The sequence below is a fragment of the Zeugodacus cucurbitae genome, chromosome 4, assembly GCF_028554725.1.
Source record: "Zeugodacus cucurbitae isolate PBARC_wt_2022May chromosome 4, idZeuCucr1.2, whole genome shotgun sequence".
In the NCBI taxonomy this organism is placed as follows: domain Eukaryota; kingdom Metazoa; phylum Arthropoda; class Insecta; order Diptera; family Tephritidae; genus Zeugodacus; species Zeugodacus cucurbitae.
Genome location: NC_071669.1, coordinates 571,030 through 593,137, shown reverse-complemented (window position 1 = coordinate 593,137; position 22,108 = coordinate 571,030). Strand labels below are relative to the sequence as shown.

At 38.3% G+C, this 22,108-nt stretch overlaps 3 protein-coding genes across 24 annotated transcripts in view; 1 reads left to right on the top strand and 2 right to left on the bottom strand.

Moving 5' to 3' along the window:
• Positions 1–16,959, top strand: part of Slc7a2_0 (cationic amino acid transporter 2) — a 28,587-nt gene extending 11,628 nt beyond the window's left edge. For 17 of the 19 annotated variants that reach the window (XM_029039288.2, XM_011184741.3, XM_029039308.2 and 14 more), the window contains one exon: positions 169–2,663. In XM_029039288.2, coding sequence (XP_028895121.2) covers positions 169–1,817 — 1,649 coding nt within the window. In that variant the 3' untranslated portion in view covers positions 1,818–2,663. Of the gene's footprint in view, positions 1–96 lie in introns of all 19 variants that reach the window. The other 2 variants (XM_054230404.1, XM_054230405.1) reach the window with 2 other exon arrangements.
• LOC105212082 (T-related protein) lies at positions 3,758–12,832 on the bottom strand. Of its 4 annotated transcripts, none has more exons than XM_029038406.2 (7): positions 12,047–12,832; positions 6,511–6,916; positions 5,922–6,042; positions 5,514–5,870; positions 4,810–5,440; positions 4,353–4,737; positions 3,758–4,076 (listed from the first exon to the last, which is right to left on the bottom strand). In XM_029038406.2, exons 2-7 carry the CDS (start codon positions 6,909–6,911, stop codon positions 3,758–3,760), a joined length of 2,214 nt encoding a protein of 737 aa, XP_028894239.1. In that variant the 5' UTR covers positions 6,912–6,916; positions 12,047–12,832. The 4 variants fall into 4 exon arrangements, with proteins under 4 accessions (XP_028894239.1, XP_054086381.1, XP_028894246.1 ...); XM_054230406.1 differs by having other exon boundaries at positions 4,810–5,443; positions 12,047–12,830; XM_029038413.2 differs by having other exon boundaries at positions 4,810–5,443; positions 5,514–5,849; positions 12,047–12,826.
• A 723-nt stretch (positions 16,960–17,682) lies between the features above and the next one.
• LOC105212006 (lysosome-associated membrane glycoprotein 5) lies at positions 17,683–21,006 on the bottom strand. Its single transcript, XM_011183777.3, has 5 exons — positions 20,727–21,006; positions 20,447–20,529; positions 19,647–19,895; positions 18,238–18,647; positions 17,683–18,168 (listed from the first exon to the last, which is right to left on the bottom strand). Exons 1-5 carry the CDS (start codon positions 20,785–20,787, stop codon positions 18,126–18,128), a joined length of 846 nt encoding a protein of 281 aa, XP_011182079.2. The 5' UTR covers positions 20,788–21,006; the 3' UTR covers positions 17,683–18,125.
• Positions 21,007–22,108: the final 1,102 nt, after the last annotated feature.

Genomic DNA, 22,108 nt, shown 5'->3' with positions numbered 1-22,108 from the left:
ATACTAACCTTAATTGGCAGCATCCAATGTTGGAACTCTCAATTGTATACGTACCACATATGCATGTTTCTTAGATTAATTAGTTTAATTATTTAGAGTACTAACAAAGGAACTGATTTACTATTTACTCCCTTCCTTCCTGAACCGCTCCACTAAAATTCGGCACAGGCATACCAATTTTCATTGCTTGTTGGTGCATGTATGATATTACTGATGTCACCAAACGAAATCCCGAGCGCATCGCTTTTGAGCGCGCTATGAAGGAGAGTGCTCGCACCCCAAAACCTGCCAATGGGCATTTAACCAAAAATATAAAATCGAACGGTGTGCTAAAGAAGTCGAAGAGTGCCAATGGTGTAGCGAATACTACCTCTTTAAGCTCGCAAAATGAACACACAGTAAAAAGTCTGGACGAAATCATGAATATGAATGAAGTGAGTGATGACCTGATCGAGATGCGACATCCAAATGGAAAAGTTTTCTACATTGAAGACAATCGAAGTCACTCGTCAAAGAATTCGTTGGACAAGTCAGATGGCGAGAAAGATGGTACGCGAGAGGACGAGAAGTCCGTGATAGCAATGCTGGACGATGTGTTGCAAGCAGCGGATGTCGGCACCACAATAACTTCCAATATGCCCGACTATCGCAAATTTAGCGTGGATTCCGAAATGCTGCCGAGCGTAATTGAGATGAATACAATAGCGACAGTGCACACCAGTAGCAACTCATCGGACGATTTGGAAGCTGTGCCAGAGGTGGAAAGTATCAAGGGTTCGAGCTGCAGTAGCCTTAGCAGTGGTACTGAGCGTTATACCGCCACCTATGCGGCTGCACAACAGTTAGTTGATGAAATTCTCAACAGTGCTGAGCTCATGGACGCTTTGGAACGTCAAAAACCTCTCAATGAAGCTGTAAATCTGCAATTTTCAAACGAACGAAGGGTTAGCAGTGTTGCGTCAGAAGAAAAAGGTGTGCAAAATAACATTGTTTCAACTGATACCACTGAGCGCAAGCCAATCCAACCGGAAGAAAATGTGTCACTCGTCCGAAAAAACTCAAAATCATCTTTACTCTCTGTTGATGACCCCATTCATTCGGATCACTTTAAGAATAAGCTAAGTAAAATCCTAATGCTCCCACCTGCACAAGTGTCGCCACACAAAAGTCCGCCAAAGGAACAAACACTGGATGATAAGCCATCAACTGAAAACTCGTCTCCGCGACCGCTGCTCAAACACTCAAAAAGCGAAACAGACATACGTCAACTAGTATTGAAAGCAATTGTGAACACTGAATTAGCGGAATTAGACAGCGAAACTACTCCAGCCGATTCAAATGAAAACGGTATACCGAAACCACCGAAATTTGATCCAATACTCTACAAAACCATCAACAACCTACGTTCCAACAAAGAACGACCCAGTCTACAGTGTCTAATGGAAACCAACGAAAATTCACAGACGCTAAAATCTGTCACGTCAACAAAACCCGCCGAACTAGCCGACGAGGCACCATTGCCATTTAAGCAAAAACTGGAAGCCGTGCTGAAACGCGGCCCATCGCATCGGCTGCAACAGCGCCCAGACGCAGTCCCAATTCGTCGGCCCAAATCCGTCGAGCCAATATCCCTGAAAGAAGAGCCTGAGCAGCAATTAAACCTTAAGCCCAAACTGAATGGCACAGCGGCAAGAACTAATGCACGATCGGAAAGCAATCTAGCCACAAAAGTTAGCGACGACGGCGCGTACGCGATCACAAACGCACGAAACTTACTTAAACATGTGCAAAACGGTACCGTCGAGCTGTATGGGTAGCAGTAGCAGACCAAATCGCTTCACTCTAAACATAATAATGGATATTTACGTGCATACATATGTGATGAACTATATGTGTTTGCCCCGACATATCGCGTGGTATACAATATGTATTAGCGTAATCATATGTACGGTATTTTAGTATTGTAGTTGTTAAAGATATTTATTGTTGGAATTTATTAAACAAATATTTAGTCACAATTACTTAAAGCTCAAGTAACTGGCTCAAAGCCGTAGCTTAAACCCTTTGTTGTAGGCGTAGAACTCGTTAGCTTAAATAAATATTATTATTCCATAGGTATAACCTATATTTGTATTGTGATTGTTGTTAAGTACACACACACACACACAAATATATATACACTAACACATATCTATTATACGTAAACGTGCAAGTGCAGCTTGAAAAAGCGCACAGGGTGTGTAAAAAAGCTGCTCAGTGCTTTTGTTATATATGTATATTTTTTCTCATTATTATTCCTGATTATTTTTTTTTTTGTTATTCCTAAAGTTGCATGTGTGTACGTTAGTTAGTCCTTACTTAGCATAAACCAACAACTATTCGGTCGTAATTTGTCTACTATTTGGCGAATGCATGCTGTAGCCAATCCCAAAAAAATAATTTCCATTTTGTTGAATGATTACTAAAACAATTATACTCTTAAATACCACAATTAGTCACGAATGTTTACGATTTTACTTAACCAACAACACACTTATACATATACATACATACATCTGTCACAACATAACTTCCTTCACCATATCTCTTTGTACCCGTATATACATATATGTTTGTACACATTCTTCTAACCCCTCCACAGGCTTGTCAATATACTTTTTCTATGGACTACCAAATAGTTTAAGACAGTTAAAGAGGCAGCGTAATGGTTGGCAAAAATTGAAATACAGTAACTCGCTCTAATCATAAGTACACCAACAACAAATTAATAGTATCTTCATGTGTACGAGTATATGAAGAATACGCATTAATTATGTAGAGCTAATAAATATAAAGAAATATGTATTTTTATACAATTTTAATGAATAGTTAATGAAAAGAGGTTAGCAGTAATTTAGTAATTAAGTAAGTACTATGTAGCATATGCTAAAATAGAAGCAAAGAATTGAGCTCTAACTCTATATATTGTACATGTTAGTAAGGCATAAGCAGTATATAATATAACCAGGGCCACACACCAAAGACCACAGATAACTCCGATTATTCGAGAACAAAACTATACTTTTATCGAAAATGTAAAATTAAATGTCTAAGCATTTAATGAAAACTAGATTTCTATTTCTAATTAATCAAATTCAATTATTCCTATCAAAAATATATTTTAACTCATTGTAATTTACGAGAATAAACGACTACGGAATATGAAAAAAAGAAAAGTTTTTTTCAATTTGTTTGGCAACTGAAAGCTTTGTCTAATTAGACTCTGTGGCTTTTAGTCTTTTGAATCACACGTAAAACTGGAATTTGGTCTCACTTATGGTAGATTATGATAGACAGGCATACAACTTACCACTCGACAGGCAATTTTCGACTTTCTTCGTGTGCATCAACCACATAAAAATTTTTTCGATTTCTCTTAAGACCCCAATGACCTGGGATATCTTACTTGATGAATAGATTTTGCACCACAAAAGTTACAGAAGTTTGGGGTTCTTAACTTCTATAAGAGTTCACAACAAATTTGTGTGCAATTGCGACGAATTGCTTTCATTTCGAAAAAAGTGTTGCATTTGTACAATCTAAGAACTATTTATTAATCAATCATATTTATTTACATATTTAGGACTATACTAAGTAAATTTAGAAACGCGATATACAGGAGCTTAATACTCATTCTTCTATAAATTCTAAAAATATTTTAATACAACGAATTTGAACAAATTGGCTTCTGAAGGCTTTGCATCCACATTCGATTCTTCTATTGCAACGCACTCTGCGGTGGGGTCAGCGGTGTCCAGGTTCCGCTCGTCGTATGTTGAGTGGCTGTGGCAACGGCAGCTTCGGCCGCAGTTGCAACCACGGCGCCACGTTCGTGACTTGGCGCGACCACACTCTCTAGCGTTTCCAATTTTACGGCGACGGACGGTGAATGTTCCTTCAAATTGGTGCATTCCAATGTTAGCACCGAGGTGCCAGCGCCATCGCTGGTAGCCTGTTGTGGTGACTTGTAAATGGCGGCCTGCGGATCTTCGAACGGTTTAGGAACTTCGACGGGTTCTAGCGGATGTGTGGTGTAGCTGCTGGTGCATAAGACAAATCGGTGGAAGGCGAGGATGTGAGGTTATGGGTGGGTGGGGAGGAGGATATCAATAAAAACTACATTCAATGAAATTAGTTCAAAATCGAGGTAATAGCTGTTTTCTTTTCTATTTTGAATTTTTCATTTGGAAAGTACTATTCATGAAAGTTCTTGCTTTGAAATCATATGGATCTCTCCTAATGTGCGGTACTTTTCAAAGGGTAAAATTCGAAATATTTGAGCGTTTATGCGTTATAGGCGATAATGAACTTACCCTAAATCCGAGACTAACGGTATATATTCCGGCTGGTAGCCATAGGCCGCATTCTGATATAAGCCATAGTCCGCTCCACCGCCATTATGCCACGAGCTGCCGGCATAGCTCAATGCCGTTGGTGCATTCAGCACGTTTGTATACAACTGATGGGGTGGTGATGTGGGCGTGGGATGATAGACCTGATGTGTTGGCGGTGCGGCGTACGACTGTGTAGGCGCGGCGCTTTGATACATATCCGCGGCATGTGCCGCTGCCGCCGCCGTTTGTGCAACATTGTACTGATGAGAGGGATGCGAAGTGAGATGGTGAATGGTGTAACCAGGCGACGGGCTCGTGTAGTTGGGTGAACCACCGTTGGTAGGAGATGGTGAATTATGTGCAGCTTAATGAATGAAAAAAAAGTAAACACCTGTTAAATATTCGTCTTATGCATAACCAATGCATTACTACTCACACATCGATCGGGCAACACTGCCGCTGCCGTTGCTGTTGTTTTGAGTGACATTCACCGGCACGGCTGTGGGAGGCACAGCTGGCACCGCCGACGGTGTTCCCCAGTAACCGCTATTGCTTTGCCAACTGCCAGCATATGAGAACATCGAAGAGCTCGGCTCCACCGGCATAAAACTAGACTGCGTATAGGAACTGGTAAATCCCGGAAACGAACTGACGGCATTTGCGGAGCTAGTCAAGCCCGCATTGCTGGCACCAGCACCCATGTTGGTGGTGTGTGTGGACTGCATGCTAGTCGGTGTGTGCGGAGCCGATGGTGGCTGCTGTGGCGGCGATGCACTGCCAGTGCTGCCATTAATCACGCCCGCACCCACCGGACCCGGGGAGCTCGTGCCAGGTGTGCTCGAGGCTAGACGCGGACGTGCGTATGGTGAGACGCGTGTACTATGTGTGGCCATGCCGCGGGTGTTGAGCGCGCGTCCATAGCGATCACAACTCATACCCAATGACGAGTTCGACACCGCCAAGCTTGGTGGCGGGGGGGGAGGTGCCTGCGCAACGCTGGTGTAATGGGTTGGGGGCGGTATTAGCCAACCGTATGGTGCCTCATGTGAATACAATGTATCGGGACGCTCCTTTGTGCAAGATCGTGTGTTTTTGTTAGAAAATTATAATTATCAACCGGCAATGTGACATTGAACTCACCTTGGCATCCAGAAAAGCCTTTGCAAATGGATTGTATTTGATTTTCAATGAAGTAACCTCTTCATTTTGATAAGCGGTAACAGCAATGAACTGTGTCTCTGGAAACGCATATGTGACCACGTGACGCTGCTCGGAACCCACGCGTACCAAATGCACACGCGGCTCGTACTTGTGCAACGAATTCAACATAATCTGTCCATTCCCATTGGTTTTGTTCGTTAATTTCACCTTGGCAAACGAAATGGGCTCCTTCATCCAGTGTGCTCCGAAGTTCGGTGACTCGGGATGCACATAGATGGGGTTTGCGGGTGGGACCTCTGCCTTGCCGCCGGGTACCTGAAGAAAATCCGCATGACACTGCATAAATTATAATTTGAAATCAGATTGTATTTTAGTAGCTGGACTCACCCACTCGCCGTTGACATACTTCCAGCGATGTGTGTCCACCTGCACGAACTCTAGCAAAACCGTATACATGGCAGCTGGATCCAGACCGGAAGTGCTAATCTTCACCACCGGAAACATGCGCCTGAAAGAGTAAGTACATGTTTGAGAATAGAGTCTCAATCCATTTCAATTCCCCTCTCCCCCTTTTTGTTTTTCAAACAAAAATTTTCCAGCTGGTTACTCGCAAGTCAGCCCTATTCGTTTCGTTCAATAATTAAACTAGATTTATTTTTACAAATTCTATTTGTAAAAGTTAGATGATGAATATCGCACCTCGTGCAAAACGTTAACTGTTAATTAGGAGCATCGTAAAACTTATTTTTTTTCATATCCAAACAAATAAATGGAAAAACAGCCAAACTATAATGAAACTATATTATCGAACTCATTGCCAATTAACGCGTAGCAATAGCACAGGAGTGTACGCGTGCTATATGTATTTACTACAACAAAAACCACAGCGATAAATGTTTACCATTTTAACACAACAATTTTGTGAAGTAATGCTGAGTAATCCAAAAACTCTCTCTCTACTCTGTGACCAACTCACCTGCCATTCTTCGTAACGATCATCTCGTTGGTGAGATTCTGAAAGCGCAGCCACAATTCACGGTCATCGAGACTGACATGCAGATTCCTCTCCATGCCCGGGCTGCGGTTCGCCGCAAGCGATCCTCCGAGTTGGTTCATGCTGCCGCCCATGCCGCTGGCGACCCCAGCATTGACCCCGTTGCCGCCGCCACTGCTGTTGACAGTCATGTTATGATGCGTGTGATGCGGTGAATGTGCCTCCGAATGGCCGCCGTTGGTGTTGTTTGTGCCATTGTGAAGTGTGCTCCCAACTCCACCGTTGTCTGCCATGTTATTGGTGTTGTTATTGCTATTACTATGGTTTCCAGAACCGTTCATGCCAGAAGGATCGGCTGCTGATAAAATATGAGAAGTGGTCATTGTGTCTGAAAAATAAGTACAAGTTAGATCTTTAGTCAATTTGGTCGAGATTCATCAGGTAAGAGTTAAACACATAATTTCCGATAACAACAGCTATATTGATTTTTAACAACGGACCTTCAAAGACGTTCAAATGAACAGATATTATAAAAAACAACAATTCTTCCAGTTGACAATTGTTGTCTCCGTTATGATGCTTTAACACTTTAAGAAATATCTGTTGAATATGTGTGATATATAACCTCGACTTATTCGACTCGGCAGTATTCTAATTAGTCGGAGCTACAAAGCGGAGCATTGATATTAAAATACAAAACACTTTGTCAAGCTTCAAAATCAAAATTTTATTATTTTATAACATTAATTTATCATAAGTATTAAAACTAATAAACGTAAAAGCAGACGTAAGGGAGGCAAAAATGAGACCACTACAGATCAGATCAAACCGAAGCAAGCAAAAGCGCTGTGACTTTGGTGATAAAAGTTTTCAAATTACTTTGATTGAAGGTTAAGCTGATTGATTACAATAGCATTTTCGGTTTCAACAACTTCAAATTGATGCGAGCATTACAATGCCCATGACTTCATTATGCAACATTTCATTTATTCACACACACACTCGCCCGAACGAATGGACTATGAAAGTATAAAGATATTCATATAAATTTTTTAAGGTCCGTGGTGTATGGACGCACTTGTATGGATCCGAAAACGTTTGTCGGCTTTTGAGTTTTATTGCATGCACTGGCCGGCCCTTCAAGCTCTGAGAACCGCAGCAGAAGGTGCACCACGAAATGCCGGCGGCTGCCGCGATAACAAAGAACAATACGCTCGCAGTTGTTGTTGCTACGCGTCGAATGACCACTAAGATGGCACGTTATAAAAGGAGCACTTATGTTCACAAAAAAAAAAAAAAAACAAAAAAAAATATTCTTCCCACAACACAATCAATCAGACCTTTATAAGCATTTGCGTCGGCCATTTATGATGCCTACGTTGGTGTTGTTGTTGTTGCTGCCATTTCATTAATGTAACTTCTTTTTTATTTGAACTCCGCCTGCCTTCTTCCAGCTGCATGGCTGTAGAAGCTGCTGCTGCTGCTGCCGCCGCCCTCAGTTGCCCATGGTGCTTGGAAGTGGCCCGAACGAACGGCTGCTCTGCATACCAAAATACCAAAGTGATGTCTAAATCTTTTTCTGCATTCACGGCACTCAACACGACTTGGGCACTGCTTTCAGCAGACAGTCGATGACGAACTGCCGCAAATGTCATAAATTAACAAAATGTATTAATAGTTTTGTTTATTTTTATGATCGTCCAAATTGGTGCTTTGCCGACATTTTATTGATGCTTCTGTTATTGTTTTTGCAGTTGTTGGTGTTGTTATTGGTGTGCTGCCGCTGGACACTCCGTAGCGCTGCTTGATTTTATCACGCCGAGAGCATGTAGATATGTACTTTCGTGTTGTTGTAGTCAACGCTTCCCGTTGGACAAACGATTTTTATTTGATTTTATGGCACCTTTTTGTTTTTATTTCTTCATTTTATATTTGTATTGATACTGATTGAATTGTTTTTGACGTTTTTTATTCTTGAATTATGGAATACGTTTGCTTAAAGGTACTTTGTAGAAAAGACGCTTGCTTACTTCATCTATTCTCAGGCATCATGCAGGCGGGGGCTAACCATTTCAGCTACTTTTGCAGGTCCACACATTTACTCGTCCGTGTAGTTCTCGGAATTCGTACAAGGCACTGGCGCACAAATCGTGAGTTTCAATTTTGTACCGTAACTAGTTTTAACTTGAGCAGCCGAGTTTGTGGCGGTAGTACGCGGTGCAAGCCAAATAGAAGAGGCGATAAAAGACGTTTGATTGAGTAGGAGATGATCAAACAAAAGACTTAAGCGACGAACTTGTCACGCTTGTGACTATTTAGACAGTACTTCTTCTGCTACTAAATTCAGTGGCTTTCTCTTAATAAATTTGGACTTTTACGTTATTGAGTTCAGCTAATAAAAATAGTGAGTAACAGAATGCATCAGTTACCAAAAGTATTTTGATATATATTTTTAGATTTGCATTGGTAGATATAAGCAAGGCTTGGAATGCTTTCGAAGTTGCTTTCAAATATATATTTTACTCTTTTCGATAAGGCAACCAACTAAGTTTTCTTGTACTTTTATTGAAGCTAATGCATTACTTTACACATTATAAGTACAAACGATTTGTCTATTTACAAAGTCTACACATATTATATACATATACATACATATACACGAGTATATTCACGCATAACCGAGCCTGGCAACAAGGCAAATGTAAATGTTTGCTCTCACCGTTGGAAATAGGCACAAAACAAAAAGAAGAATAGAGTAAATATAAATACAAAAATAAAGTGAATGAAAACAAACAACAATGGAGTACCATATGACCGCCATATTGGTGTGGCATCTACCTTCTTCCATAAGCAAATAGAAATGTATGCGAGTCTGAGTGTGTGTGTGTGTGTGTATGTATGCGCAGCATGATCTCTCGACTTACTTGTATTTTATTTACTTAATGAAACTTTTAACATTTTCCTACTCCGTTTGCATGTATCACATGCTGCTACGCCTCATCGCCTCCTCACCTCCATCACCGCTTAATAGCATGTTTGTGCGCTATTCGAAATTCATTTGAACAATTTAAAATTTTAATACAATATTTACACTAAAATCGAGCCAATACAAAAAGCCACAAACAGACTTATGTACTACATGTAGATGTTTATACATGTGCATGTATGGATGTGTGTAGACACTGAATGGAAGACTCACAAAATGGTCGAAAGCCTTTTGACTTGCTCGCATTATTTGCACACTTTAACTGGATGGATGATAGTCTAAGGAATAAAAAGTGGGCTTATTTAAGCTCAAAAGGTAAAACCTCCACATATTTTAAGTTAAGATTATTTTCAAAAGTTTAGTTGTAAGTGTGTATAAATGCAATATGTATGTAAGCTGGATATCACAAAATTTCTTCGTTTCGAAGTTGTTGTTATCCGATGATACGGTTATTTATCGCATATTTCACTTAATATGAGCCAGTTTCTGCTGTGAGGTATATAAAAATCAACACTTCGGTTGCCATAAAATGAAAGTGTGTAGTTAAAAACAATAAAAGTTTAAATATATTAAATTACATTTCGTGCAGCACGTGTACATCGAGTTCACTTACATCTACACTTAATTAATTGTTGATTTTGATTAGCACCTTTGATTCTAACAGATCGACATGCGCTCACTTGGTTAGCAAAAAACAAATTATTTTATAAATATTTTGAAGATGCCGAACAAAATAACTTTTATGTTTAAATTTTTTTTCTCTTTTTGTTCTTGAACTTATTCTTATACTCGATCCACACTTGAACTATTAATAGTTATGCATAAAAATGCTTTAATCACAATCGCGTATGTCACAGTGTTTACTTTTATCATTGTTATGATTATCAGCTTATCAGCCGGCTTTGTTATTTCACGTGCTGCGACATTTTGTTCATATTTACATTGTTGTTTCCGTTGGTATGTGAATTAAATGAAATTGTCAAATTTCACACTTTCAACGCGATTAACCACCGGCACTGCCCCAATCGCATACAACTTCCGTCGCCAAGCTGCTAATCATCGCTTCCAATTCCAATTAGCTTGAATGGTCCGGCTGCCCGGCAGTCAGCAGACAAAAAATTTGCCAACACAAGCGCTAACGCCCACACATCGGATCTGTGAGCTTTTAAGTGTACATGTGTTTCAAAAGGAGTTTCACACTGGCACGCCAAAGTCATCATCAGTCTAAATAATTTCCGAGCTCTTTAATCGTGTGCCATTCACACACAAAATCGAAGGCCAGGGTGGAAGGGTGCGCACCGATGTCCAAACTAACTGTTATGATAAACAAATCGCATAGTATTTCCTTTGGCAGATTCAGCTAATTGCCGAACGCACTTTTCATAGCCAATGAACCCGATGGACGGCTCCAAACCAGCCCCTTTACCGTCAGTTACTAAAACTTTGTACAAACTGCAATTAATTAGTATCCATTTGTCAAGTATGTACGCGCCGTCTTTATGGTCGGCAGTGACATAGCGGATCAGCGGCTTTCCCTCCGCCAAAGCTGCGTCGCCGTGTGGTGGTGAATCCCTTAAACACACACTTCTGCTTTTTGGCGACTCTTTCGTGTACATATACATACTTATATATTACTATAACATGGAAACACATACACACACATATACTGGTATACATACTGACGACCAGCTTTATTTAATAGGATAATTTTCACATTGGTCGTAATTACTTTGCTGGCTGAATATAGCGAACTTGGCCTTTCTTCCTCGGCTTCTCGCACTTTTTATTAACGTGTTATAATTTTTTTCGTCGTCGTTAACTGTTGTTGTTGTTGGCTTGTTGTACGATTATTGTTCGGTTATTGTATTTGCCATTGTATACAATTGATTAGTGTCAGCTTATTAAAATACCATTTTTTGTCATTTAACATGCGGTTATTTGCTCTTGTCTGCGACAAGCTGGCAAATTTTTATAACTTTACTAATTTGCGTGTGAAAATCTCAAACTAGACACAGCGGCAGCGCCTAGGCCAATATTGCGCTTTTAATATATTGTGATCTTATGCGAACTGGAGAAAAGAAAATGAACAGATTCACAAAGATAAGAATCTGCGCATCTAGAACTGTATAGTATCATACAAAAACGCCTTAAAAAACCAAGACGCCTGCTTCTTTGATAAGGATATGTAGAAACGTTGCTGCTGTTAAGATGTTTTCTTAGTTCAAATGCTCAAACTGAACCTACTTATCGCAGATGATGGCTTTAGAACACAAATTGTGCCACAAAGAGTATATGTATAAGAAGCTGGAGAACCTAGCTATTCTGCTGACCCAAAAATGTATACAACCAAGATGAAAGTGATACGAACTGACCAACCAATTTAATAAAAAAAATCATGAACAACAAAAAAATGTTGGAACTTTTCATAAATAAGAATTACAGTAACGAGTTCGACGCTTGAGAATTCTTATATAAGCTTTTCGCAATGTGTATCAAAATGTGGACTAAAAAGATTGGTTTGCTTAAACTTACCAAAAAAAATGTGCTTGAACAATCGTACGCCCTTTTGCTTCCTCCACCCCAAAGGAATATCAGACGTCCTCTCTAAAGTTGTATATCCTGGTTATTATTCAGCAAAAACTATATTTTGTACACACTTTCTAATAAATATGAGAAAACACTCGTCACTTATTTCACCTGATTTACTGTATACGGTTAAGTACTTTCTTATTTGGTCAATAAATATTCTTTCAGAGTACTTTCAGTAACTTCACCACGCTTGTTTCTATTGTTTTGTATATAATTCGGCTGTTTTTCGATGTCGTCTTTTTGTGTGCCTATTTAGCTCATTTTGATCACTTTGCGGTCACCTTTGCGTTCGCGATCGCATTCGCGTTATTCGCACAACTTTTTTTTCGGACTTCACACCCGTTTGCGCACTACCAAGCTAATGATCGGTGCTAATTTTTTCAGCCATCACAAACGTCCGTCTTCAGCGTTTCAGATACAATCGTTGTCGTTAGCTGATCGGTCGGTCGGTCAAATGTCCATTCGGTTGTCGTCGCCTCTATGTGTATTTGTTGTCATTTGTATAGACTACTTTTGATTTTTGTTTTTGTTGTTATTCTTCATATTGATATTCACATACAACATACAGCACACTTTGTTTTTCTGCTATCTTTCCTTCTTTGGCATCAGCATGCTAGGCTTGAAGCCCACCCTTTCGCTTGAGCAGCCAGCTCAGTCGCACACATTGACGTTCCCACTCACACTTGCTGCAAGCGTTGCTCAGAGCCACACCTTCATTGCACAAACAGCCATGTTCAGCAGGTCAGAGCGTCCACCGGCGTACCTGTTTCGAATGCTCGGCGCTGGACAACCTCACTTACGGTACCCGCACACCAGAGCAAAACGTAAAACGCTCACATGTGGACGTCGCTGTGAATGTGCGTGCGCTCATTGGGCTGCAGTTGTTTGTATCGCGACTTTTGTTGATTTGTCAGATTCATCAAGCAGAGATCAATCACCATTCGGGAGCTTTGATATCTTGTCATCCCATATTGATATGGCAACTAATTTTTTCGGCTCAGCGATAGAAATTGTTTTGAATGTTTTGAACTTAGAGAATTAGTGATTAACATCAAGTTTAGAGAAGGACTCATGTTTGTCCATCTTTATTAAAAAGAATATCTTCAAGATTATACTTAAATAATGCTTTTTATTCGCTACTTGTTGCCTTTCTTGGAATGAGAGATTCCCCAATATTAGTCTTATCTCTTCTCACCACGCTCAATTCATGATTTATGTCAATCTAAATCAAAAGTACTGTGGCTGGACATTTTTTCGCCCTTGGGACTCCACGGATGTCCATCCATGTGAGGATCCATTGAAAATAATAATAATATATATAAATATTTTTTTGGAGTCAAGAATATATTCGAGTTCTACCTCTGTTGGGTATTAGAAGAGATCAGAAAGGAGGCTTGGAAGGTTTTCCAAGGAGCCAACTTTTCAATTTTTTAAAGCAAGGTTTAATCCTTCCATATTCAATTCTTACTTACAATAACACAACAGTTATGGATTGTTTTTTTTTGTGTATTTATTTCGTGTTGCCATATTTTTAATAGCTTTGCTTGTTAAAGACCAATGCAATCCCCTCACATCTAACTCTAAGAGGTGCCCACCAAAATGCTGCAGCATCGTATTTATAAACATTAATATTTGTACATGGCGATCTGTGTACGCAGATACAGCTATTCAGCAGTCAACTCATTGTTGATTCATTCGCACACATACATACACACACTTATGTGCAAGAATATAAACATTTTCTGTCCATTTATGAATTTGTTGATTTTTCTCATTGGCACATTATTTGGTACGTTTTACAGCGCCTTCTACAAATCTTAAAATCCGAAAGTTAGACATGGAGGCCTGAGGATCTCGCTGCACAAGTGGATACACATTCAATTCATGGGCTTGCGAGACAGTTTTTAAATGCAGTGGTAAAGAGCAAGTTATAGTGAAACGGATTCTACCAGAAATTATGGAAATAATTTTCAGTTCTTATAAAAACCCTCTGTCTAGGAGACAGCTATGCTCCCTTTCATTCGAATTCGAAGACAAAAAAGAATTCTTAAATAAAATTATTTAATGTATTTCGACGATTTAAAGGGTTTATTTCGTTACAGCATTATTCGTGCTTCAAGAAACTTCTTGAACCTTCTATCAGCTGGAGGAAGTGTGGTAGACCCACAGTTAGCGAATTGAAACATCAAACTATGTTTGGTGACCAAAGCAAGCTCTCTGTATCGGAAGGCTGATTACTTATCCCTCGTAAAATGATTTCTTTTAATAAGCCCAGGATCGCTTCTTGATTTTGGTGTGGTGGATGATTTACCGAAATCCTTTCTGTTATGCAAATATTTACTGATTAGATTAAAGGAAATGCACAAATGTTCCGACCGAAGCGAAATGAGAGCACCTTTATGTGCAACATGTCCAAGGTCAAATGCGAAATTACTACAAACAAAGCGCTGAAGCAATTAAGCCGCACAATTATACACGCTTTGCACACAGCTACCTGCCTTCGCTCGATTTTTATATATATGTGTGTGTGAGTGTGTGGTGTAGTTACAATTCAATCGAAATAGACGCATTCCCATAAATCACCAATTTCTCAGTGTTTGTTTCAGAACATTTGTTGTTTTAATATATTTTGTTTCTTTAAATATTTTCTAGATCATTTGCTCAACCCTTGTACTAACCCATGCCCACGTTTGAATCATTCAACGTCCGCTGAAAAGTGTAGTGAGCAAACCTACATTCTTTCTCTATCCTTTGCCTAACCCAAAGAATAGCCACTAACCCTTTCGGGCACTAAACGCGTTCGGCCTCCCTTCTAATGACAGCTCCTTAATTAGTCTGAGGTTATTAACACATAAACATCCACAGAATGTGCAGAAAGTGTAAACAATAAAAAAACAATAAATTATCATATGAAAAGAGATAAATGCGTGGAATAGCCACCGGTCTATGCGTGGCCGAGCCGACAGCCGAAACAATGCAGCAATGAAGCGGCGGAAAAACCCAAGGCACAGCGGGTACGGAAAACGGTAGCAGTGCTGTGATGTAATACTTTCGGAGCAGGAAATGTCTATTCGAGTATTGTATGGCTCGATTATGTTTGTGTGGCTGAGTACAGAAGACTTAAAACACGAACCCGCTGTCTTTCACAAATAACGCCGTTTCTTCAATAATGACCACTTTCTTCATCTGGCAAACATAAAGACTCTTTGTTTTGTGTAATTTGAACTAGAACCCTGCTAATCGCTAACTGTGTTTCAGTCCATATTCAATTAAATTCGTATTTTTATAAATTTCGAAACTTAAATGTTTAAAAGCAGCAACTGCGTACATATTTATGATATCTCTAATGATATCGAAAATAAGGTGAACACCCTGTATAGCAGCGCTCCATCGTTCGCCGCTATTTCCCATTCATTTTGTTGCCGCTTGCACACTGTTCCACTGTCTGTTCAGCGTAAATGTTTAGCCAATATTTACCCTCCTCATCTATTGTGTAGGGAAACGTCTGTATGTACGAGTATGTATGGCCAGTTTCCACGTATGAATACATTCATGCGCACGATTTTAACTATCGGTGCACGGCGAAATATGCATGCGCTTTGATTTGTTATTTGGTTTGCTTAATGTTACATACCTGTTGGCTTATTGTTCACGCTCTGCTTGTGTGCGACCAACTAAAATAGCCAAGTTGGTAAAATGGTAAAATGGCTGCGGTGCAACTCGTGCTCAGTGCGAATGTAAGGAAAACTAAAACCATTACTAATCATCGTTCAAAGCGAATGGCCGCCGTCAATATGTTTTCTCGGTGACGGCGAGGGCAACGCTTAACTTGGTCTAGATGTTGGTCTAGATGTTTGCGCCCAGCGCAGTTTGTGTGTTTATGGAAATTTTCGAAGGGTTTTCAAATGCGTTGACTACGATCGTTACTGCGATACATAAATACTCGAGCTGCTGTACATGATTATTTATAAGAAAATAATTTGAAATTACTCAAGTTCTTTGCTTAGAATTGTGGCAGTTAATTTGTATATAAATTTTCATATATAATCAGGATATTCGCAGAACCTTTTCAGTGATGTTTGCTGTTATAACTTTTTGAAGAGATCTTGAATCAAAGATTAACATGCATTGAGAGCTCTAACAAGTGTATAGAAGAAGAAGCGTTTCCTTTGCCTCGCACTCTTATGGCTTCGTTGCTCGTGTTTTGACAATGCTGAACTTTCTCTGTGATTTTGATATATCGCAGAGTTTTGTACCCACGATACATACATACTTAGATATTACCAAACAAAAATAAAATTATATTTTAGTAAGTAGGTAATGTACTCTATTTATTTCATTTATCTGTGTCTGTGTGTATATATATTCAATTATAGTAACAATCCGTTTAAACCCAACAATATACAACAGTATTTACAATAAAAATGCATCGCCTATGGAATGATATTTCAATGCAACTCCTCGCATATGGAAAATCTCTGGCATATGTCTATTGGCCAAATTATGTTCCGATAAAGCATAAAGCTTAGTTTTTATCGATATTTGCCGTCTGACCCTTTGTGGCGGCACGATCAAGCCGAGCGTTGGCACAATGACAAAGCATTAAAATTGATTTGATAAAAAAAGCTAAAAGCTTATAACGGTACACAGTTATGTTTTTTTGGTATTTGGTATTTAATATGCTCAAGGTACATATTTCTATATCGCATTTTAGCATATACATATTGATATGCCTTTTTAAGCATTTATATATGTATATAAGTTTTTTTTTTCCAAAAACTCGGCAGCAACAAATTTTATAATTTTCAAGGAGATGTCTTCCATTTAATTCGCTTCATCAGGCTTTTAGTAGACATTTCTTTTTATATATTTTTCTAATAAAATACTTTTTAAATTCATTATAGCTTTCATTTGTAGAACGCGTATGCCAACAATTTTCTTTTATAAATAAATTTTATTGAAAATTAATCAATAATACTATATGTTGTTTCTTGAACGCGCTAGAGTTCAAATTGATTTTTTTTAATGAAATTTATCTAAATTTTATGCTACTCCGCCGTCATTGCTCATTTTTTATTCCAGCCTTCCACTTTTTTTTCGAAATTCTGAGATCAACTGGAATCGTTCAGAAACAGTTTTGTCAGTTGTCTAACCGACTTTGGGCTATCTTTAATGTGTCTTCAGTTTGCGAGCAACGTTATACAATCGATATGTATGTAAATACATATATATATATACATAGATAGGATTTTTATACCATATTTGTTTACATTATAACAACATTAAGATTTCTTACAGAATTTTGTGCAATTTTACTATAGTTTTAAGTTGCAATAGAATTCGAGAAAGTTAAGAATGCAGTGAATTAAATAAAAATTATACAAATGCATATTTATGTAATTATGTTAAAATGCATGAAAAAAATTTGGATTTCGTGATTTTTCGAGTCATTTTCTTACTTCAAAATTGTTTAACTTGCATTATTATTACTTTATCTCATGATCTCTAGGCAAAATAAATATTAAGAAATCTACGCTCACGTAAGTACGTACATACATATTTATATAGATTGTAATATATATATTATATGTATGTAGTAATTTTCACTTTATTTAATTAATTTCTTGTTTTTGTTTTCTGTTTTGTATTTATTTAACAATAATGGAAGACTTTTTGCAATTCTCATAATTTAATCTCATTTTAATGTTCACCTTCTAATTACTTGCTACCTGACATTGTACATTGCCTTTCCGTTTGATATTTGAATTCACGAATAACGAATAAATTTCCTTAGACATATCAAATTGAAAAAAATTTACATATTTTACAATTATATAATATTACGCATAATAACCAGATATATGTATATACCGTTTTTTTGTTCTCAAACGGCACTCTTTACTATATTGTATATTTCGAAAACTTTGGTAAGGCTGCATGTTAAAGAACTGAATCAATTTCACGAATTCATGAAAACATCGGCCAAATTGCAAGCAAGCATCAACGTTTGTCCACATTCGCCTTACTCCATAGAACCATATTGCACTTTCTTGATTTTGAAGTAGCTGCTTGTGAAAAATATAATCAGATTAAAGATTAAAAGGCTCTACATGACCTTTGTCTTCGCTACTTACCGCCAACCACCGTAACCGGATATTGTTAGCAGTACCGCTATCGCCAAGGCGGTGCCCACCGCTAGTGGTGCCGTCTCATCGCGATATGAGCCCGTAGCGCTGCAATGGAACGGTGGACCCCACTTGCCGCTCTCCTTAAACATGAAGCTTTGCATATGTAGATCACGCAGGTAGAGGCGGGCGATGTGCCCCGACATGTCGCCGGAGTCTATTGGGGCATACAATACAACGCTTTGTTCCTTATCGCAAACATAAGACTTGCCGACGGGCGTTGGGAAGTACATTGGTGTGTGTGCCGGCGAAGTTAGTTTCACATCCAAATTCGGGCGATCGGGATGCTCGAATAGCGAATTCGATGAAGAATAAGTGAGTTCGAATAGATTTATGTACCAGCCCTCGCCACCAGATGACTATTGAAAGCGGGAATGAATTATGAATTTGCGTTCAAGACAAGGTGTATATGCTTATAAAATTATAGCATATACATAGTATATGAAGATACGTAATTAGATGTTCTGAGTTAACGAATTCTCGTCGACCCGTGTAATACGTTCGGCAGCTGTAGTCATTTGATGCTTTAGATTGGAAGAATCTAAGAGATTTCTCATAAAGCGAACAATGACACAAAATATATTTCTGTACTGAAAAGCCGCCCAAATAGTCAAACTCTACCCTCCGCTGCTGTCCAAATAGTCAAAATAATTTCCAACTATTACTTGTCTATGACAAGACATCATGTCATATGTTCCCACGACGGAATGAATACAGATATCAACATCGAATCAAGTACTAATAACTCTTTACCGTTGCTGATATTTATTCGAGGAATGTTTTCTGTCTGGACAGCAATTTATATACAAGCATTCCACATTGACAATTTGAGGTTACAGATACCTGAGGGTCCTTACGAAATTCGTCTGGGCTCAGTTTTTGTATCTGCGGACATTATAAGAACCCGTTGTGTATCTACAACGGGTGAAAACTTCCCATCAAATTAATCAACTTGGCATTATGAGAAAATGAACGTCGAACTTCTCTGGTTAATAATAATAATAATAATAACTAAGGAGGATATAGTAGGTATATTATATTTAAAGTTTTTTAATAAGCTGTCTTTAGGTAAGGTAGTGGCCATTATGTAAACGGTGGAACAACAGTTATTCTTCGGTAAATTTGGTGGGCTAAAGAGTTTGTCAAATGTACGGGAGATCTAAAGATTGATGAAACTAAATTTATTTAGACTTCGAGTTTCTGAATATATCGTTCTAATAGCCTTAGCTTATTCTACCTAAAACCAGTATGATGTTCCTCTTGTTAATATTTTGCTAAAGGACATTCTGACATAAGAACTTAAAGTAAATATTTAGTAACCAATATTGATTTTTTTTTAGTTTTGCGTGTGCACTCACCTTTCGGAATGTCATTGTCAAGACAAATCCTTTAAATTCTAATCGCAATATTTCCATATTGGACTCTACACATTCGCCACTCAGCTTTGGCTCATCGGGTAGATATAGATCAGCCTCAACATCCTCATTCAACTTGTTCCGATATTTAATACTGATGAGCCCATCCACACTCATCAGAATACAAGTGATGCCATTTGTGGCATTGAGCCGATAAATCGAGGTTGTGGCATCATGATTCATTGAGGAAGACTACAAGAAAAGATATTTAAGTATCGCTTTCAACTAAATATGCTTAAATCTACATATTTGCTTTATGTCTGAAGTTTTTACAGAAGCATGTAAGTATAAACTAACTGAAGTCCTTACTTCTTCATCAGCTATTAGTAATTATCACTCGACTTAATTCCTCCACCGATTTCTGTTTTTTTCAGTTTTCAAAACAAACAGATCTATTAAAATTTTTTTTGCCATTATCATTATATGTATATGTATGTCATAATTCACTTGTGTTTTGCGAATAGGCGCTTGACTTGTATTATTTATATACATGTTTTATATACTGGATACTCTGTGTAATTGCTGTTTACATATACATATACATATACATATACATATATGTATGTATAAAGGCACATTCGCACTTAACCCACACACAGCAAAATTTTCATGCGAGGCAGCATTGGTAGCTGCGCAACAATACAACCTCGATCGATACGTTGCTTACGTCTCAACATTGAATCAATTAAAACTTGGTGACGAAACACCTAAATACGCCCACCGCTTTGGCATTGCATACTTACCGACGCTGGCTTTGTCGTGTACTTGGTAACTCTGGGCGTTTTGGTAGTGAAAGCGCCTAGCTGTAGGCTATCACAAACAGACACTGCAATTCAAGAAAATGGTGTCCATTAATAATACAATAATGAAAGTGTTAACGGTGTTAAATGTTTGAAAAATAATATTATGCACTCTACATACGATATATATTTATTTCGCTAAACCAAATTGACATATTTTTCCTGTGGCCTCGAGCAAATCGCTTATCGATTTTCTTATGTTGTACTCAATTGAAGGACTCACCTAAGGCGCATATTAGAAGATAGTGTACAATTTGTAGACCAATTCGACTTTCCTTAGACATCTTAATTTGTTTAGAATATAAGCACTTCACTTGGTTACCGATTTATAAGTGAAAAACACAAAATATTAGTTGTTAATTTCAATGTTTTTCGTTATTTTTCGCACGGCCACTTTTGCTCCGTGTGTTGTACTGAATTGCGAGTGAAAGTGTGTGTAAAGGCTTTATCAATGCTGCTGAAATAACTTTCGATTACTTGTCCTGTTGCCGTTGCGGTCCCCACTGCGGGCTGTCAGTAGTCTGTCGGCTCTAGACAATGTCCTGTGAAGGAATTCGTACATTCCCGTATATACATTTTTTTGTTGTTAGTGTGTACATACGTGTATGTAGGAGTGCGCCCATGTAGATACTTTCGAATTGTGGGTTCGTAATTGTGTTATACATATGTATATGTATATAAATATTGCTTCCCACAACCTAACAATTGCTGTCATTTCGCTCACTGTATGAAAAGCTAAGAGATTGGAAATGATTTCGGCGCATGAGCAGAGTCTCTCTTTCGCTCTATGCTCTCCGCTGCAGCATTCGCTAGTTAAATCAAAATTATTGAAATTGATAAGCACAAATTTAAAGGAATTTCATAAACATTCTTGGATACAACTACATATACACGCACATAATATTATGGGAAACCAATTAGGGTCTCTATAAAAGAAGTATCCGTCAACTGGGCCGCTTGGATTGTATTTTAACCCTTAGTAGCTGGGTTAATATACCGCTTGTTACAAAGCATGTTTCTCACACAGATGGCGCTGTACGCGCTAGCCGAGTCCAACACCAAGGAACTTAACTTAAACAAGAAAGTGCAAACAAATGTTTTACCAAAGAACGTATAATAATAAATTTACATTCTCTGCTGGAAAAACAGTGAACGTAAATCTCTTCATACAGATATTCCAATTTGTTAGAAAAGGATTTAGATGATTGAAAACGAGTTGGACAGCTATTATCAATTATTATTACTTTGATGCCAAAAGAAAGTTGGTAGACGCTACCGGATTAGCTGAAAAAACTTAATATGTCGACCAGCCAAGGATCGAAAATTTAATCTTGCATCGTACTCACATTCATGAGCTCGAGTAAAACAGCCAGTGAGCCCAAGTCCATTTATTCTTAATTAATTGAAAATGCATTCCCATAGACAGAAGTTTAGTGAGTATTTTTATTTTACTTTTATTGACCTTTTATGTGACTTCATAACTTGAATATCTCTATTCTACTTATTTGTATATCTACAAAGTTAAAAGGCAATCGAATATTTTGATAAATTAGTTTTTTTTTGCATTACTGATATTTATGTGGATACATTCGATCCGACATTTAA

Excerpts from the sequence above, each read along its gene's own strand:
- LOC105212006 (XM_011183777.3), bottom strand. The coding sequence starts at position 20,787 with ATGTCTAAGGAAAGTCGAATTGGTCTACAAATTGTACACTATCTTCTA. Across the intron at positions 20,530-20,726 it reads TCTTCTAATATGCGCCTTAG|TGTCTGTTTGTGATAGCCTA; the intron begins GTGAGTCCTTCA and ends CTTGAATTGCAG. Across the intron at positions 18,169-18,237 it reads TCCGGTTACGGTGGTTGGCG|CTACTTCAAAATCAAGAAAG; the intron begins GTAAGTAGCGAA and ends TTTCACAAGCAG.
- LOC105212082 (XM_054230406.1), bottom strand. The coding sequence starts at position 6,911 with ATGACCACTTCTCATATTTTATCAGCAGCCGATCCTTCTGGCATGAAC. Across the intron at positions 5,444-5,513 it reads AGGCTTTTCTGGATGCCAAG|GAGCGTCCCGATACATTGTA; the intron begins GTGAGTTCAATG and ends TCTTGCACAAAG. Across the intron at positions 4,077-4,352 it reads CCGTTAGTCTCGGATTTAGG|CTACACCACACATCCGCTAG; the intron begins GTAAGTTCATTA and ends ATGCACCAGCAG.